The 14,062-nt window shown below is 38.2% G+C and overlaps 1 protein-coding gene across 1 annotated transcript in view; it reads left to right on the forward strand.

The window, feature by feature from the left end:
* Window positions 1-3,218: 3,218 nt before the first annotated feature.
* Window positions 3,219-14,062, forward strand: part of KLHL14 (kelch like family member 14) — a 56,612-nt gene continuing 45,768 nt past the window's right edge. Inside the window, exons 1-2 of the mRNA XM_072411271.1 lie at window positions 3,219-3,692; window positions 5,981-6,902. Of these exons, the coding sequence (XP_072267372.1) occupies window positions 6,013-6,902 (890 nt within the window). The 5' untranslated portion in view covers window positions 3,219-3,692; window positions 5,981-6,012. The remainder of the gene's footprint in view (window positions 3,693-5,980; window positions 6,903-14,062) is intronic.

A 14,062-nucleotide genomic window follows, 5' to 3' on the forward strand; every position in this document is an offset into this window, starting at 1 on the left:
TACAGTATAGGAACCTGTTACTGCTGCATGCCCCAAAGCCATCATATTTATTACTCCTCTGGCACTCCAACTCCCTCATAGAGCCGGGCTATAAAGTTTAAGGTGCTTGGGCTGTGCAGTCTGTGCAAAAACAAAATGCCACCAGAAGCAATAGGGGAAAGTTTTTTGGCAAAAGACTCTGTTTCCTCTATCAAAAACTTCAACCCTCTGATGACATTTTAACCCTTAGTGGTATGGAAACCAAAAGATGGGTATTTATTAATGGATAGCTGGATACAAAAATCATTTTCTGCATTACTGAAACGTATAAAAACCCATTTTTGTTTTCCTTAGATTATGAAATATAGACCAGTTGAGGCCATTCAGATTTTTTTTGTGCTGTCTCTGAGGAGATTATATCTACTTCATGTTCTGGAGATAGAACAGAAAATGAGACGAAACTTATCCAAAGTGAACAAAATTTACATCTTAGAGAGTTGTCATTAGATTTCTCCCCTTGTCCTGCTCTTATAATGGTAGCATTGGTCAGTAGGACAAATTTAGGAAGCAATCCCCCACATTGGGGATCGTTTTTTATCCTGGAAACAAAAAAAAGAATTGGACTTTGTCTGATTTGGGCTGTCATCTGCTGGACCTCCATTTCATGTTTTGGTTACACAAACACAAGAGCCAGAATTTGTCTAGTTGTAGCTATTGCTTGTATCTGTGATTGGCTGAATATGTTTTAGTAAATGTAATTTAGTATATGTAATTTGTCCTTGTGATTGTCTTTATTCTGTTCCTGTCTCCATGTATAGGATAAAACTGAGCCAATGACATCTTCTGAACTCACACTGATACCAAATGGGACTGATAAAGATTTTGATAATTTTAGCCATCTGGACAAGAAGGTTGAACGATATATTTACCCCCACCCCACCTCAAGGGGAATCCAAGGGGTTGTGAAAAGGTTTTGAACCCTTACCATAAACAAATACAAATACATATTTATTGGTGTTCTTTTCAGGTGATGAACAGATTAGCAAATAGTGTCCAACAACACAGAGTGAATAGAATTCTGGTATGCATGGCTGGAGGGCTCACCAGCAGCTGCAAGAAGGTCTTATTCCTCTATATAGAGATATTTAGTTACCACCCCCCACCCGACCATCCTCATCCCTGCAAAGAATAATGTGTTCAGTTCTGGAGAACTAACTCACAAAACATAGTCCAGAGTCCAGAGACAGGGAACAAAAATGGCTAAAAGCTGTCAGGAAAGGCCTGATAAAGAAACAAAGGGCGAACACAAATAAAAACCTAAAACAACATTAGGTGTGTTACAGTTGACTGACTACTTCTACTACAAGCCGGTTACATTCATCCACTACTTTTTTTTGTAAAATAATATTTACAGGCTTTATTTACACTATTAGAAAATACGTTAACCTTGGTTTTCCATATAACACATGCAAACACTTTGTTTATAGTGTGGGAAAAACCTTTTCTTTGAAAGTATTATATTACTAAAAACAGAAGTAGATGCAAAGAACAGCGGAGGTGGAGGTCTGCTGTCTATTACAAAGAAAGGTGCAGAAACAGAAACAGAAATGCGTGCAACAGTGCATTGTAGCTATGTATCACACTGCACTGCATAGTGATAATGTCAGACATTGCGTTCTCTGCATATAGTATACTATGTGAGGCACAGGGTACTGCACCCACCTACAGACTGGCTGCAAGGTTGTGGTGGGGTTATATATATAATATAATTATATTTGAGACACTACATAGAGCATTTCACCCATGGCTGCCCCATGATACTGAATAGAAGCCACAGTCAGTGGTCAGTACAGCCTAATGCCACCCAATGTAAAATGTGCAAACAGTGCTTTACAGGACCAGCACAGCAGACCGACAGAGCCAGCTGCCAGGAGTTGCACAGGTTCCTTAAGCTGTTCCTTAAGCTGTTCCTTAAGCAAGTGTGAACATAGCCTTAGTGTGAATCAAGTCAAGTGACTTTAAATCTAAACTTTGAATAATCCAACACTTATGTATACTCATTTATAAACCTTGGTTTGATTTGTGGACCCTTTTTAACATGGGAGAACCCTTGAAAAACTTGCAGGTTTCAGGGAGCCCCTTAAATAATATCTTTATCCACATATATATTAATATATATATTATTATTGTATATTATTGTAGTGGTCAGTGGGAAGAATGCCTCTTACATTTCTGGCCATTGGGAAGAATGTCACCATTGGAAATTTCAAAAAGTTAATTGGTGTAATATAAATAAAGAGGCACAAACTGCTCATTGTTCTGCCTTTGCAAGAACCCTATGATTCCACAGAACCCTGGTTTAGAAAGACTACTTTAGTGAATTCCTTCCAGATCTGTGCAGTAATCTAGCATAAAACTTTATGTCACTACCTATTATAAAGACCAATCTTTACTGCTCTCTATCCTTGTGCAGGATGATTGGTCTTGTATCCATCCTCTCCCATACTTATAGGTGTCTGTAGTGATGTCTGTAGTGATGTCTGTAGTTCCTGCACCTGCTGGGCCCCTCCGTCTTCTATTACGGAATATATTTACATGCACCTTGTTGTGTTTGGGTTAAACCTAAATCTATCCTCAGACAAAAATAGCAGAAGACTTGTTTGTGTGTGGTCCAGGACATCATCTGGAGGGGGGAGGAAGTCAGCTACCAGCATCCTCTAGCCACAGCAGAAAGTTTGCACATGGCATGAGCAGCTTCCACATCATAAATCTAAGCATGACAAGGATGTGGTGGTGGCAATTTCTGCTTTTTGTATATAAATCTCTCTCTTTCTCTCTCTCTCTCTCTATATATATATATATGTATGTGTGTGTGTATTAAGGAGGGGCGGGAGGGATAAGAGTTTATTTTTTGTCATCTTCAGGAGACAGCTACTCATTCATCCAGATCACAGCTAAGAAAAAAAAAAAAAACTGGTCGCAGAAATTAGCAGTTTCGGCTCAGCAGCAAAGTCGGCAGCCTGTGAAGGCAGAGAGAAATTGACTAATTAGCAATGCGCACTAAAACTTGACGGTTCTTTATAGAGAGAGAGATGAGAGAGGGATGGGGAAAGGGAGGAGGACAAGGGGAGGGGGGGAGGGCTTCGGTTCCCCCCTTTCTTTCTTCCAAAGATGTTTGAAATCGCAGTCATTTACGCTCGACAATTTTTACAATAGCCTTGAGCCATAATTTTGCGAGGCTCCTCAGCATCCATCCCCCTTGCATGGTCTCTCTCCACTGGCCATGCACGACCGTTTCTCTCCCCAACCGTGGATTTCCTATTACTCTCGTTACGACTCACTGAGCCCCAGGCCCAAGGATAATGATGTGTTGTTTCTTGGTAGCATAATTTGTCACACGTACATTTTTTTTCCCTTCTTCTTCTCTTGCAGAAAGCTCTGCTCCATTCTCCCTCTCTCCTTCTCTCCTGCCTCTCTCCCTCTCACAATACTCCTCATGTTCCTTTCCAATTCACCATGATCAAATGATGTACAGCCATAGAAAAAGAGTGTAGAGTGACTGCCTGGAGTTTGGGAAGACACCAGGGGCTCTTGGCTTTCTCCTTCACCCCCTTTTGGAGCCAGCTGTGATCCCTCTAGAAGGAAGGAGTTCAAACCTCTTTGGGGTTGGGAAGCTAAAGTCAGCCTAGACTTTGACATCTCTTTGCAAGCAGGTAAGTTTGTGGCCTTGTGTGTGTGTACATTGTGTGTCCATGCTGCTTTCTATACAGGGAGGGGGTCAGTTGTTGCCACTAAACTCTAAATTAGAAACAATATACAAGGCTAAGAATAGACAGAGGGGAGGGGGAGAGGGACTGAGTCCAGGGAGATCCTATTGCTAATACACTGTTTATATCTGGAACAGGGGGGACTAAAGTACTATGGGATACTACAAGTACTCTTAATCTCCTGGATGATGGCGTTGCACAGGTGTTGCAAAAATAAAAGGCATTGCAGTCCAGAGAGCACAGGGGAAATGTTACAACAATGAGACCCAAGGCAGATCTGCAGTGCAGGGGGACCAGTAAGGCAGTGAGAGGGTCTCTAATATACAAGAGATGGGACCAGCGGCTGAGCGTTGAGGTTATCCCTTCCCTTCTACCCTGCCAGCTGTCTGATCCCCTTGTTCCTCCGAGAGATTCCAGCTCAACTTTCCGTAGGAACTGGAAAGTGTGTTTTTTTTCTTTGGCAGAGATTACTCTGATTGCTTTGCAATTGTCCATGGAAGTACAGAATGCTTAGGCAAAGTGTACATGGTGGCTATTTGTAACATGAATGGACATGGAAAGGGGTATCCCTGATCTGTATTGTCAAGGAATACTAGAAATGTGGTGCCGGGAACTTGCTAGGATGAATGTACCATTTTGGCATTTTATGTAGTGCCTGTGCGATCATTGCTAGAGATGTTAAAGGGATGGCATACACAACTGGTATTTATTTATGAGAGCCTAGCAGAACATTATAGGTTTTATAGGTAAGTCATAAAGAACATTAACATTTATTCTTAGAAATATATATTTGAATTTTTATGTTACTCAGAAAACATGCTGCTACTTATTCCATAACCCCAGACCACTTGGATTAGGGGAAGTAAATGAAGGATGCATTCCTGGTGAATATACAGGGAGTTCCATCAGACGGGGGTTCCAGTGACAATATCATGGTGTCAGACAGTTCAGCATCCTCACTAGGAGTGAATAGGTGGGACCAGTTCTGTGATCACACCTAAACTTATCTGGAACTGAACACTTCAAAGTTGTGGGGAGCTGTTGGAATGTTTAGATCACTATGTTCCTCAATGTCTTCAATGTCAGTTAGTAAACCAAGCTGTTGGGAAACTGTCACTGGCTTGTCAGTTGATCACATCCTGATGTTTTTCTCCTCATTGACCAGAATAGCAAATCAGTTTTGTCAGTATGCTGTGCCTTATTATGGATCCTGTAAATGATTTAGACTCCTTGTATACCCAAGAACTGTCACAACTCTAACACACATCTGTGTTTAAGTTAGGTTTAATCAAACATTTTTAATGTAAGCATGATATGATTTCTTTTCAGATTCAGCCAGGCTAAACAGGGTGTTTTGTGTTTTCACAGCTTGTAATTAGTCCACATTTCTGAAAAATGTGAAATAGTATTCAGGATAGTGAAATCTTTAGCTGTGTAAATGATCCAGCTTGTTGTTTTATGTTTGTACTGGCTTTTGAAGTATCCACCATGATCACCTGGAAAAGTTAACATTTTACCGGTGGCACTGGTGGTTCATCAATGCTTGCTATGTATATTTTTATAGTGTGACTTACAGCTCCTATAGACTATATGTCTTACTGTATACATATTTTTCTATGGCAACAAAACATAAGATTTTTCAATGAGTACTGTTGATATAACCAGGACTTGTAGAAAAATATTGGTAAGTATAATAATAGGTTCTATGTATCAAGCTGATTATTTCAAGTCCTGCCTCGGAATGTTGACAGAAATGTTTAAAAGGCAAACTTCCCTTTTAAACAATGTGCTTTTGGTTTAAGGTTTGACATATTTTATGTCTATATAAACAGACATAAAGAAAACCCGTCGGAAGATTCTCAAAATGATATGGATGAGAATAAAGACACAGTGATTTTAGTAAAATATGTAAAACATACCACCAAACTACCTGATGGATGTGCTGTTCATGGATGTCCAGAAATCCTTTGGGTTGCTATTTCCTGTTAGCTGTAACCTTTATGATGTCATGGGAATAAAGTGGCCAAGATGCTGAGACCTGGGTGCTTAGGAAACATACTTTTTGTTTTTTGTTTTTTACCCAGGTGTTACATTTTTGATGGTAATATTGTTAAGACATGTTGGTCTATGATAATGCAGAAGCATCCAATATTTATCCTGGTATAAACGCTACTTTGTTTTTTCACTCTATAGTTATTTCCCTTACCTAATGTTTTAATGTAATTTTTGTTTAGGCTTCATCGTCAGGTAAAACGCGAGGCCCGCCATGTCCAGATCGGGGGACAGGACTTCTACATTTGACCCGAGCCATAGTGACAACCTGCTGCATGGACTGAACCTCCTGTGGCGAAAGCAACTGTTTTGTGACGTGACCTTGACTGCACAAGGACAGCAGTTCCACTGCCATAAAGCAGTGCTTGCATCCTGCTCCCAATACTTCAGATCGCTCTTTTCCAGCCATCCTGTCCAGGATGGTCTGTCTTCTGTCCCAAAGGATCAGCAACAGCAGTCAGAGGAGCCTGGGACACCCTCCTCTTCCCCAGATGATAAGCTTCTAGTCAGCCCCAGGGCCATAAATAACCTGGTATTGCAAGGCTGTTCTTCAATTGGGCTGCGTTTGGTGTTGGAGTATCTCTATACGGCTAATGTAACCTTGTCTTTAGATACAGTGGAGGAGGTACTATCTGTCAGTAAGATATTGCACATCCCTCAGGTCACAAAGCTTTGTGTACAGTTTCTTAATGACCAGATCTCAGTCCAGAACTACAAACAGGTTTGCAAAATTGCTGCCTTGCATGGCCTAGAGGAGACCAAGAAGCTGGCCAATAAGTATCTGGTGGAGGATGTGTTGCTGCTTAATTTTGAAGAGATGCGTTCCATGCTGGACTCTTTGCCACCCCCAGTGGAGTCTGAGCTTGCGCTCTTTCAAATGTCTGTACTGTGGCTTGAGCATGACAGGGAAACCCGTATGCAGTATGCACCAGACCTAATGAAAAGGCTTCGATTTGCTCTCATCCCAGCTCCAGAGCTGGTGGAAAGGGTGCAGTCAGTGGACTTTATGAGGTCTGACCCGGTATGCCAAAAGTTACTGCTGGATGCTATGAACTATCACCTGATGCCTTTCAGACAGCACTGCAGGCAAAGCGTGGCCAGCAGGTGAGGTCGTTTTTTAATTTGTGTCCAATAGGAGCTTGGCCAGCATGTTTTTTATAGCAAAACTGAAGTGTAAAACATTCACATAAATAATTGCTGCCACCACATAAATGTCACTTTGGATGCTTGCACAGCAGATTTGGTTTCAGTGTAAGTGTCAGTCTTCTGCTGTAAAAATAATTCTTGTGTCAATGGATTAGGAGCCTGGCATCCACCTTCTAAGCCTTACCAGTGTGGACAATCATCACAGTAATGGGCCGAAAATAAGGTTAGGAGATTATGATGTTCTGGGGGCCAGGAACCTAACCAATCTGACCCAGTCCACTTAAGTTTTGTGCTAAACAGCAAAATGTATTAAAGGTGTCCAGTATATATATATAGTTTTTTTTTTTTTTTGGTGGGGGGGATTCTGGCAGTGAGATCTTGCCATATGAGTTTCCACATCTAATGTACCTAGATGTTACATTTTCCATATCTGATGTATAGTAGCTTACTGTCTGTGTTCCCTTATTTCAGAATATGGGAAATGAACCCTTGAGACTTAAAAAAAACTCAGCAGATAAATTACCCATCCTACACAAACATTAAGTATTTTGGGTAGACTTACTCTTGTCCCTAAATGATATTTTTTTTTTACATTTTTATGTATGTAGGTATTTTGTTTTTAATTTTTCCAATATTTCTTTAGTTTAATGCGTGTTTTATTTGTCTCAGTAACACAAGTTGTTCATGTTATGTGACCTTACAAGGTGATCCCCTAGGGGGCTACTGGAAAAAACAGAAGGGAGGGAAATGGAATGTGTTCTTTAGCGCAACTGCTTTAGTGCTTGATTTCTAATTTCTCCTTGACCATTCCACTTGAATGTAGTTATGCTACAGGAAGCTTTATTGTCTCTACTTTTATAATGAAACATATAGTAACAGGTTGCAGTAGTGAACTTTTGAGGGTATAAATGAATACGAATATTTCAGAACTGCCAAACAACCATTGTTTTCTATTGTGAACCATGGAACAGAAATTTGGTCCCTCTGATCATTTCTAAAAAAGCAAACTGATTTGAATTCATTTTAATGACTGAGCTTTAAAAAGAGCTCTGATTTTAGAATTCAGCCCTTTGTAAACTTATGGGTGGGGATTAGTGAAATACATGGATATTACTATTTGGCCCTGGCTTGTTCTTGTCTTGTTCTGCCCGATGTCTCTGGGTGGAGGCAGTCATCTTGGTAATGGCAGGGTCTTCAGCTTTCAGCAAGGAGAACAGCGACCAGGGCTTCACCAAATCTCACTTTAAATTTTGTGATATTAGCAGTCAGAGGGAGCATAGACAAATAAAATAAAATAAACATACTGCAATAAAATAAACATACCGTCCTGAACACAGTTTTTTTTTTTTTTTTTTTTTAAGCTCACCTGTCCTCACTCTATTGTGGACGTTGCCACCTGCATCTGGTTCACTTCTGTATGTCAGAACCTTGACCATTTTGATTGGCCAGAACAGGATGTAACTTCCACATGCATTCATTCGGTCCCAGCTACATGTGCACATGTGGATACTTAAGTTTGTGAGTTCCTCTGAAGAGCAGTTAGGGCTGGTTCATACCCACAACTGGATCAAGCATTCTTGTGCAGAACCTGGCGGCTGGCATCCAACGGTGGATGGTACTGTACATCTAGGGTTCCCCAAGGCAGCATTTCAGTGGCATGAGGAAGTACTACCTGCACCTCAACCTCACCACCAGTGACGTGATTATGTGTATTATGTTGGAGCTATATAAATACATGACACATAAAATCCTAATATATTGACCATGGAGAGAAGTCAGACTTTTTTTATCTGCATACTTGTTCCAAGTAACAAAGACATAGGACCACCACAATACCCAAGTGACTAGTAAATTTAGAATCAGAAATTCAGCCTCAGTATTTTCTTACTACAGGTTTTTTACAAGGAAGTGATGGACTTTACCAATTTTAGCAGACCTTGTTTTAGGTTACCTAAAGTTCTATCTTCATAGGAGAGAGGAGAAAGCTGCTGATTGAAATTATATGCTAAGAGCCAATTATTCTCCTGAAATGAGCTAGCTTCTAGTGTTCCCACAAGGTACACTATGGGATAAGACTGTTGAAAGCAGGAAGTGAGCAGCTGTCCAAAAACTTTCTGATGTCTGTGACATGATAAAATACCTGGTACAACATCATATAATTAAATAGGAATACACAGACATGTTCATACTCAGAGCTCCATAGCAAACATTTTATACAAATGTTTTTAAACCCAGTTATACTATTTATAAAGTGGTAATCCAATAATGGATTGTTGTTTCTTTGTCTTTTTCGTCCAGTTGGCACTTTTATAACACTAGACTTAGCAAGACAATGATTTTGTTTTTATTGATAAGTGATTGATAGTTCATCAAAGTTAGCAGTTAAATGAAAAAACTTTTTTCAAGCTGCAATCACCCTACATGTGAGAATCAAGGTGTTTAAGGCAAACAACACTTTCAGGATCTCCACTGCAGTGGGGGGACAGAGGGTACCTCTGTACTGGGCCCTGATCAGAAGAGTTTGACTTTTGCCATGCTGAAACTTTTAGACATGGGGGGTATCCCAGTAGAAGTATGGAACCCAGCAATTTCTCATGGCAGCCCTTTTCCACTGTGGTCTGTAACATTTCCCACTTTACATATAGTGAATGGTCTCTGGTGAACTAAATAATGGTGATTAGGCAGTGAAATGGCAATCTTCTAAAAGGGAAAATCCTGCTGAATGATTTTATCAGCTGACTTCCATGTTTTGTGGCACCCATTGCTATCTGAGATACTTCATTTTTAGATGCTGAGGTTAATTAATTGAATAAGTTGAGAAATTGTAGCTTTGTCTACTTAGAAGAGCCAATTGTGTGAAGATAAATAAATAAATATACATTTGTTCTTTACATGACTAGATAATTGAGGCAAATGTTCACACATTTTGCTAAGTGGAAGTCGTCAACACCTTTAGTAACCCTGTGACAGGGTTAAGATACTTGGTAAACTAAGTGTGAGGACATTTTGGTACATATTTCATATATCAGCTTCTTAAAGGGTGACTAAACTCTTCCATTTGTCTTTCCCTGGAAGGCTCAACCATCTTAGCTTCCATTTAGAATTGTAGTTGCCATGGTGCTTCCCATGTGATCAACTACCACTCCAGCTATTTGAGGGCATAAAAGACCAGATGAGGCCCGACATGAGCTACATCACAACTGTGACATAATAATAATATACATACATATATAAAACATAATAGTGAATGTAATAATTTAATGTATACTGCTAGTGTGCAAGTAGGTAGAATATTCATAAATCCACTGCAGAGAAACAACATTGGTGTGTTTGATTTAAGATTTAATATTATTTAAATATTTAAAGCCTGAGTTTTCTGTAGAAAAACAGGTAAATCGGAGAGTTTAGTACCAGTTTGAGTGATTAATTTCTAATATAAACATATAGTTTAGACCCGTTAGGAATGTGATGAATGTGAATGTAAAGTGTTTTCATACAATTACAGGATAACTGCCCCTATGGCCTTTGCTCTTTTTTTTTGTATCCCATCAAACAGTATTCATGCAAAGAGTCCCTTTTAAGCTTTTCCTTCTTCCTGTCCTATAGCAGACCTCCAGAAATCCTTAGATAGCAGCTGTGGGGCTCTGTGTAAAAATCAGTATTTCTTTTAGAAGTCAGATTGTGCATTTGTGTCTGTGCAGTAAGTCTGGATACAGCTTGGAAACAATGCCAAAAACTTTTCTTTCTCAAACAGCTGCAAATGTTTTCTTTATTTTGGCTGACAGCACACGGTACTATTGTTTAACAGTGAGTTTTAGCCAATAGAAAAAAAGAATATTCCAGCCAATCCGGAAATGACCGATGATATCATTGTATCTGGCCAGTTTATAGCAGTACAGTGGACAGCTAACATGAATTATTTTCATTTCTTTATGGATCCTTCAAAATTGCCATTAATGTTATCTTAAGGCATGAAATCATTTAAAATCACATAAATGTTAACCCTGTGACTACAAAGTGCAGATATACCAATATAATATATGTATATCCCACATAAAATAAAAATACCATTTCTAGGGATTGCCTGTATAATGACTTGTACCTTAAGGAGCTAGACAAAAGGCAGCAAAGAAAATGCTAGGGATCCAATTTGCAAGTCATAAACATTTCGATTTTTTGAGTTTTTAAAAATTCCAGTGACTGCAGTTTTAAGTAAAAAAATGTCATTGTATTAATGCTAATTTATAAACTGACCTGTGATGCAGCTATATATTTTTTTTAGTGGTAATCCAATTTTTTTTCTAAATACAGCAATACACCTGATTTGCAGAGAACTGCACAGTCTCAATGTATCTGTTCATATTTTACAAATTATACAAGAAATGGGTTGTTTGGTTCTTATTAATCAATGTCCAATCACGGTAAAGTTTACATAATATGTAAAGAATGACTGTGATTCATGTCTTTAGACCGTAGTATATCACATAAAATTGCGTTCACAACATAGCATAAAACACATTCATGACTTTGATTGGATATTACTGTCATGTTGTTTATGAATAATTGCTATTCCATTTACCATTTGGATTATTATTATTAGTATGTTACCAAGTCACATCATAGACATGATTTGTAGTGTAAGCCCACCGCAGCCTGTAAAGTGTAAATGTTATTTATCAAGTTATCAGTGCCGATGTTTAATACTGAGCTACTAGAACATGACATACATAAGTGGCATGAATTTTTCATTACATATTCTGAGACTCCGACTGTATTCATTTCCTATACAAAGTAGCATAACCACATTGTAGTTCTTATGGGATCTTTGCAGTTTGTATTACATAGATTTTCACCAGCTGAGATGATTAACAAAAGTTTACATCTCATTTTTTTACTTTTTCCCAGGCACATATAAAACTGTTGTATCTTTATGCTATTCACAAACACTTTTCCATCTCAATCTGCATTTTTTATCTTGCAATACAACAACCTAGAGGTTCACCATGCACAGATCACTCATTTGTTGTTTAGGTGATTTTCTCAGATGTCTAAACATTGTTTTTCCATTTTTTTTGAGCACTCTGTAATGCCCATCTACTTCTAAGATGATAAAGATTTTACAGCTTTTATTATTACACCAGGTTACTATATTAAAGGCTGACTCTTTCATTCAGAATTTCTGTGCAAAAATATATTGTGAAGCAGAAAAATGTTGAGGAAAATATATGCATATATACTGTATGTGTAATATTTGCTAAAATCATTTTATTGCATATAAAACTGGAGTTTTACTTTAAATGGGTGATTTCTGGCTTAGTATTTAGAAATGTTTACCTTGATATTTGTTGAAGTTTGCAGGTTTTTTGTTTGCAGTTTTCAGAGACACTGCCAGTAGCTGCATAGCATTCCATACATGCATTGTACAAATATTATTGCTACAATATATTCTTTTAACATTAGTTTACTTTTGTGCAGATTCAAAGCTTTAAAGTGTATGTTCACTCTTTGGACCTGATTTATTAAAGCTCTCCAAGGCTGGAGAAGATACACCTTCACCAGTGAACCTGGGTGATCCAGTAAACTAGAATGGATTTCCTAAAAGTAATTTGCTATTTGTTAGCAAATGTTTTCAATCCTGGGCCAGATCCATTCCAGGTTTTCTGTATCACCCAGCATCACCTATGAAAGTGTATCCTCTCCAGCCTTGGAGATCTTTTATAAATCAGGCCCTTCATGTTTTACATATCAACCAAATGGCCATACCTTCAACCAACAAACCATTATCAGAATGTTAAAAGCCTGCATGACCAATCTCTTTTTAGTGGTGGTCACATCACCTATATGCCTTCTCTGTCTACTCTAGCTATGAGGAATGTTTTGAGGATGATCAGCTTCTGTCACAAAATCTCACAAACTCTATAGCTTTCTGGATAGTGTTCACATGATGGCAGGTATTGAGGGATGATTAGGGACAGATTTCTGACTAGGCCCTTGGTTATGGCCTAGGGGTGGATGAAGTCTAGTCTTTAAAGGGTTTTGGTAAAATATTCCATTTCCTGTAACCCAATTATGTTCTTCTGGGTAAAAAAAATCATTACCTTCTTCAACTATTTTTGTTAAGCACACCCATTTTTGCAATTTGCTTTATTGCACATAACTTGCCATTTTGTGGTTTTCCACAAACTTAAGGTAATAGATCAAAACATCTTTTGGCTGTGTCAGTAAATTTCTAATTGTGTCTTGGCTGACATGCTTGCTGATTTTTAATAATTTATTGAAACATTATTTTATATATGTGTGGCTACTTATTCGAGCAATACTACTTCTCAGTATAGTATTAATAGTATAAATCCTACACTGGGATTGATTGATATCCCTCTTACAGCTTATAGCAAAGATTGTTATGCAGAACTGGGATGGGATGTCAGCCTGTAATGTAATAGGATGGCAAGGAGACTACAAGTGTCAGAACAAGAGGATGTCCATTATTCACAAGTGGACTGGCAGGATCGCAACGTAATTTTTATAGTCTAAATTTTTATTTAATAAATAAAAGGTACCAGACAGGAACAGAGCAAAGTAGTGCTAACGTTTTCATATTTGGGTTTAAATTTACATTAATGTTGACCTGCACATATTAACAATAAATGAAATTATTCCAATAACAAGACAATGTTGTTAAAATAAAATACTGTTTGTCTCCCCTCCAATAAAAAAGAAGAGATGATACTTTCACTGGTACAAATCATTGCCCTGGGTGCTAAATCTAATATCTAACAATAAAAAAAGAGCACTTAGTATTTTTAGAAGAAATGCAATATATAAAGAAGTTTTTTCATTGTAGACAGACACACTACCAACTCCAATCACTCAGCTCTCCGATGTGCTAAACAGAGGGAACTTTGGTACTTTTAGTTTATAAATTGACCATAAAATGTAAGCGGAATAGTATAATCACTCTACATTATAAATCTGCCCCTTCCTGTTTGTATTATGATTTATATTTATCAGCCATGTGCTCAATAGGTCAGACTGTATGGGTCGATTTAGAACCTGCCAGAAGTAATTTATTGACCCAATAAAAAAAGTTGTTTATACAAAATAGTAACAGTTATGTG

Source organism: Pyxicephalus adspersus, chromosome 5 (genome assembly GCF_032062135.1).
Source record: "Pyxicephalus adspersus chromosome 5, UCB_Pads_2.0, whole genome shotgun sequence".
Lineage (NCBI taxonomy): Eukaryota > Metazoa > Chordata > Amphibia > Anura > Pyxicephalidae > Pyxicephalus > Pyxicephalus adspersus.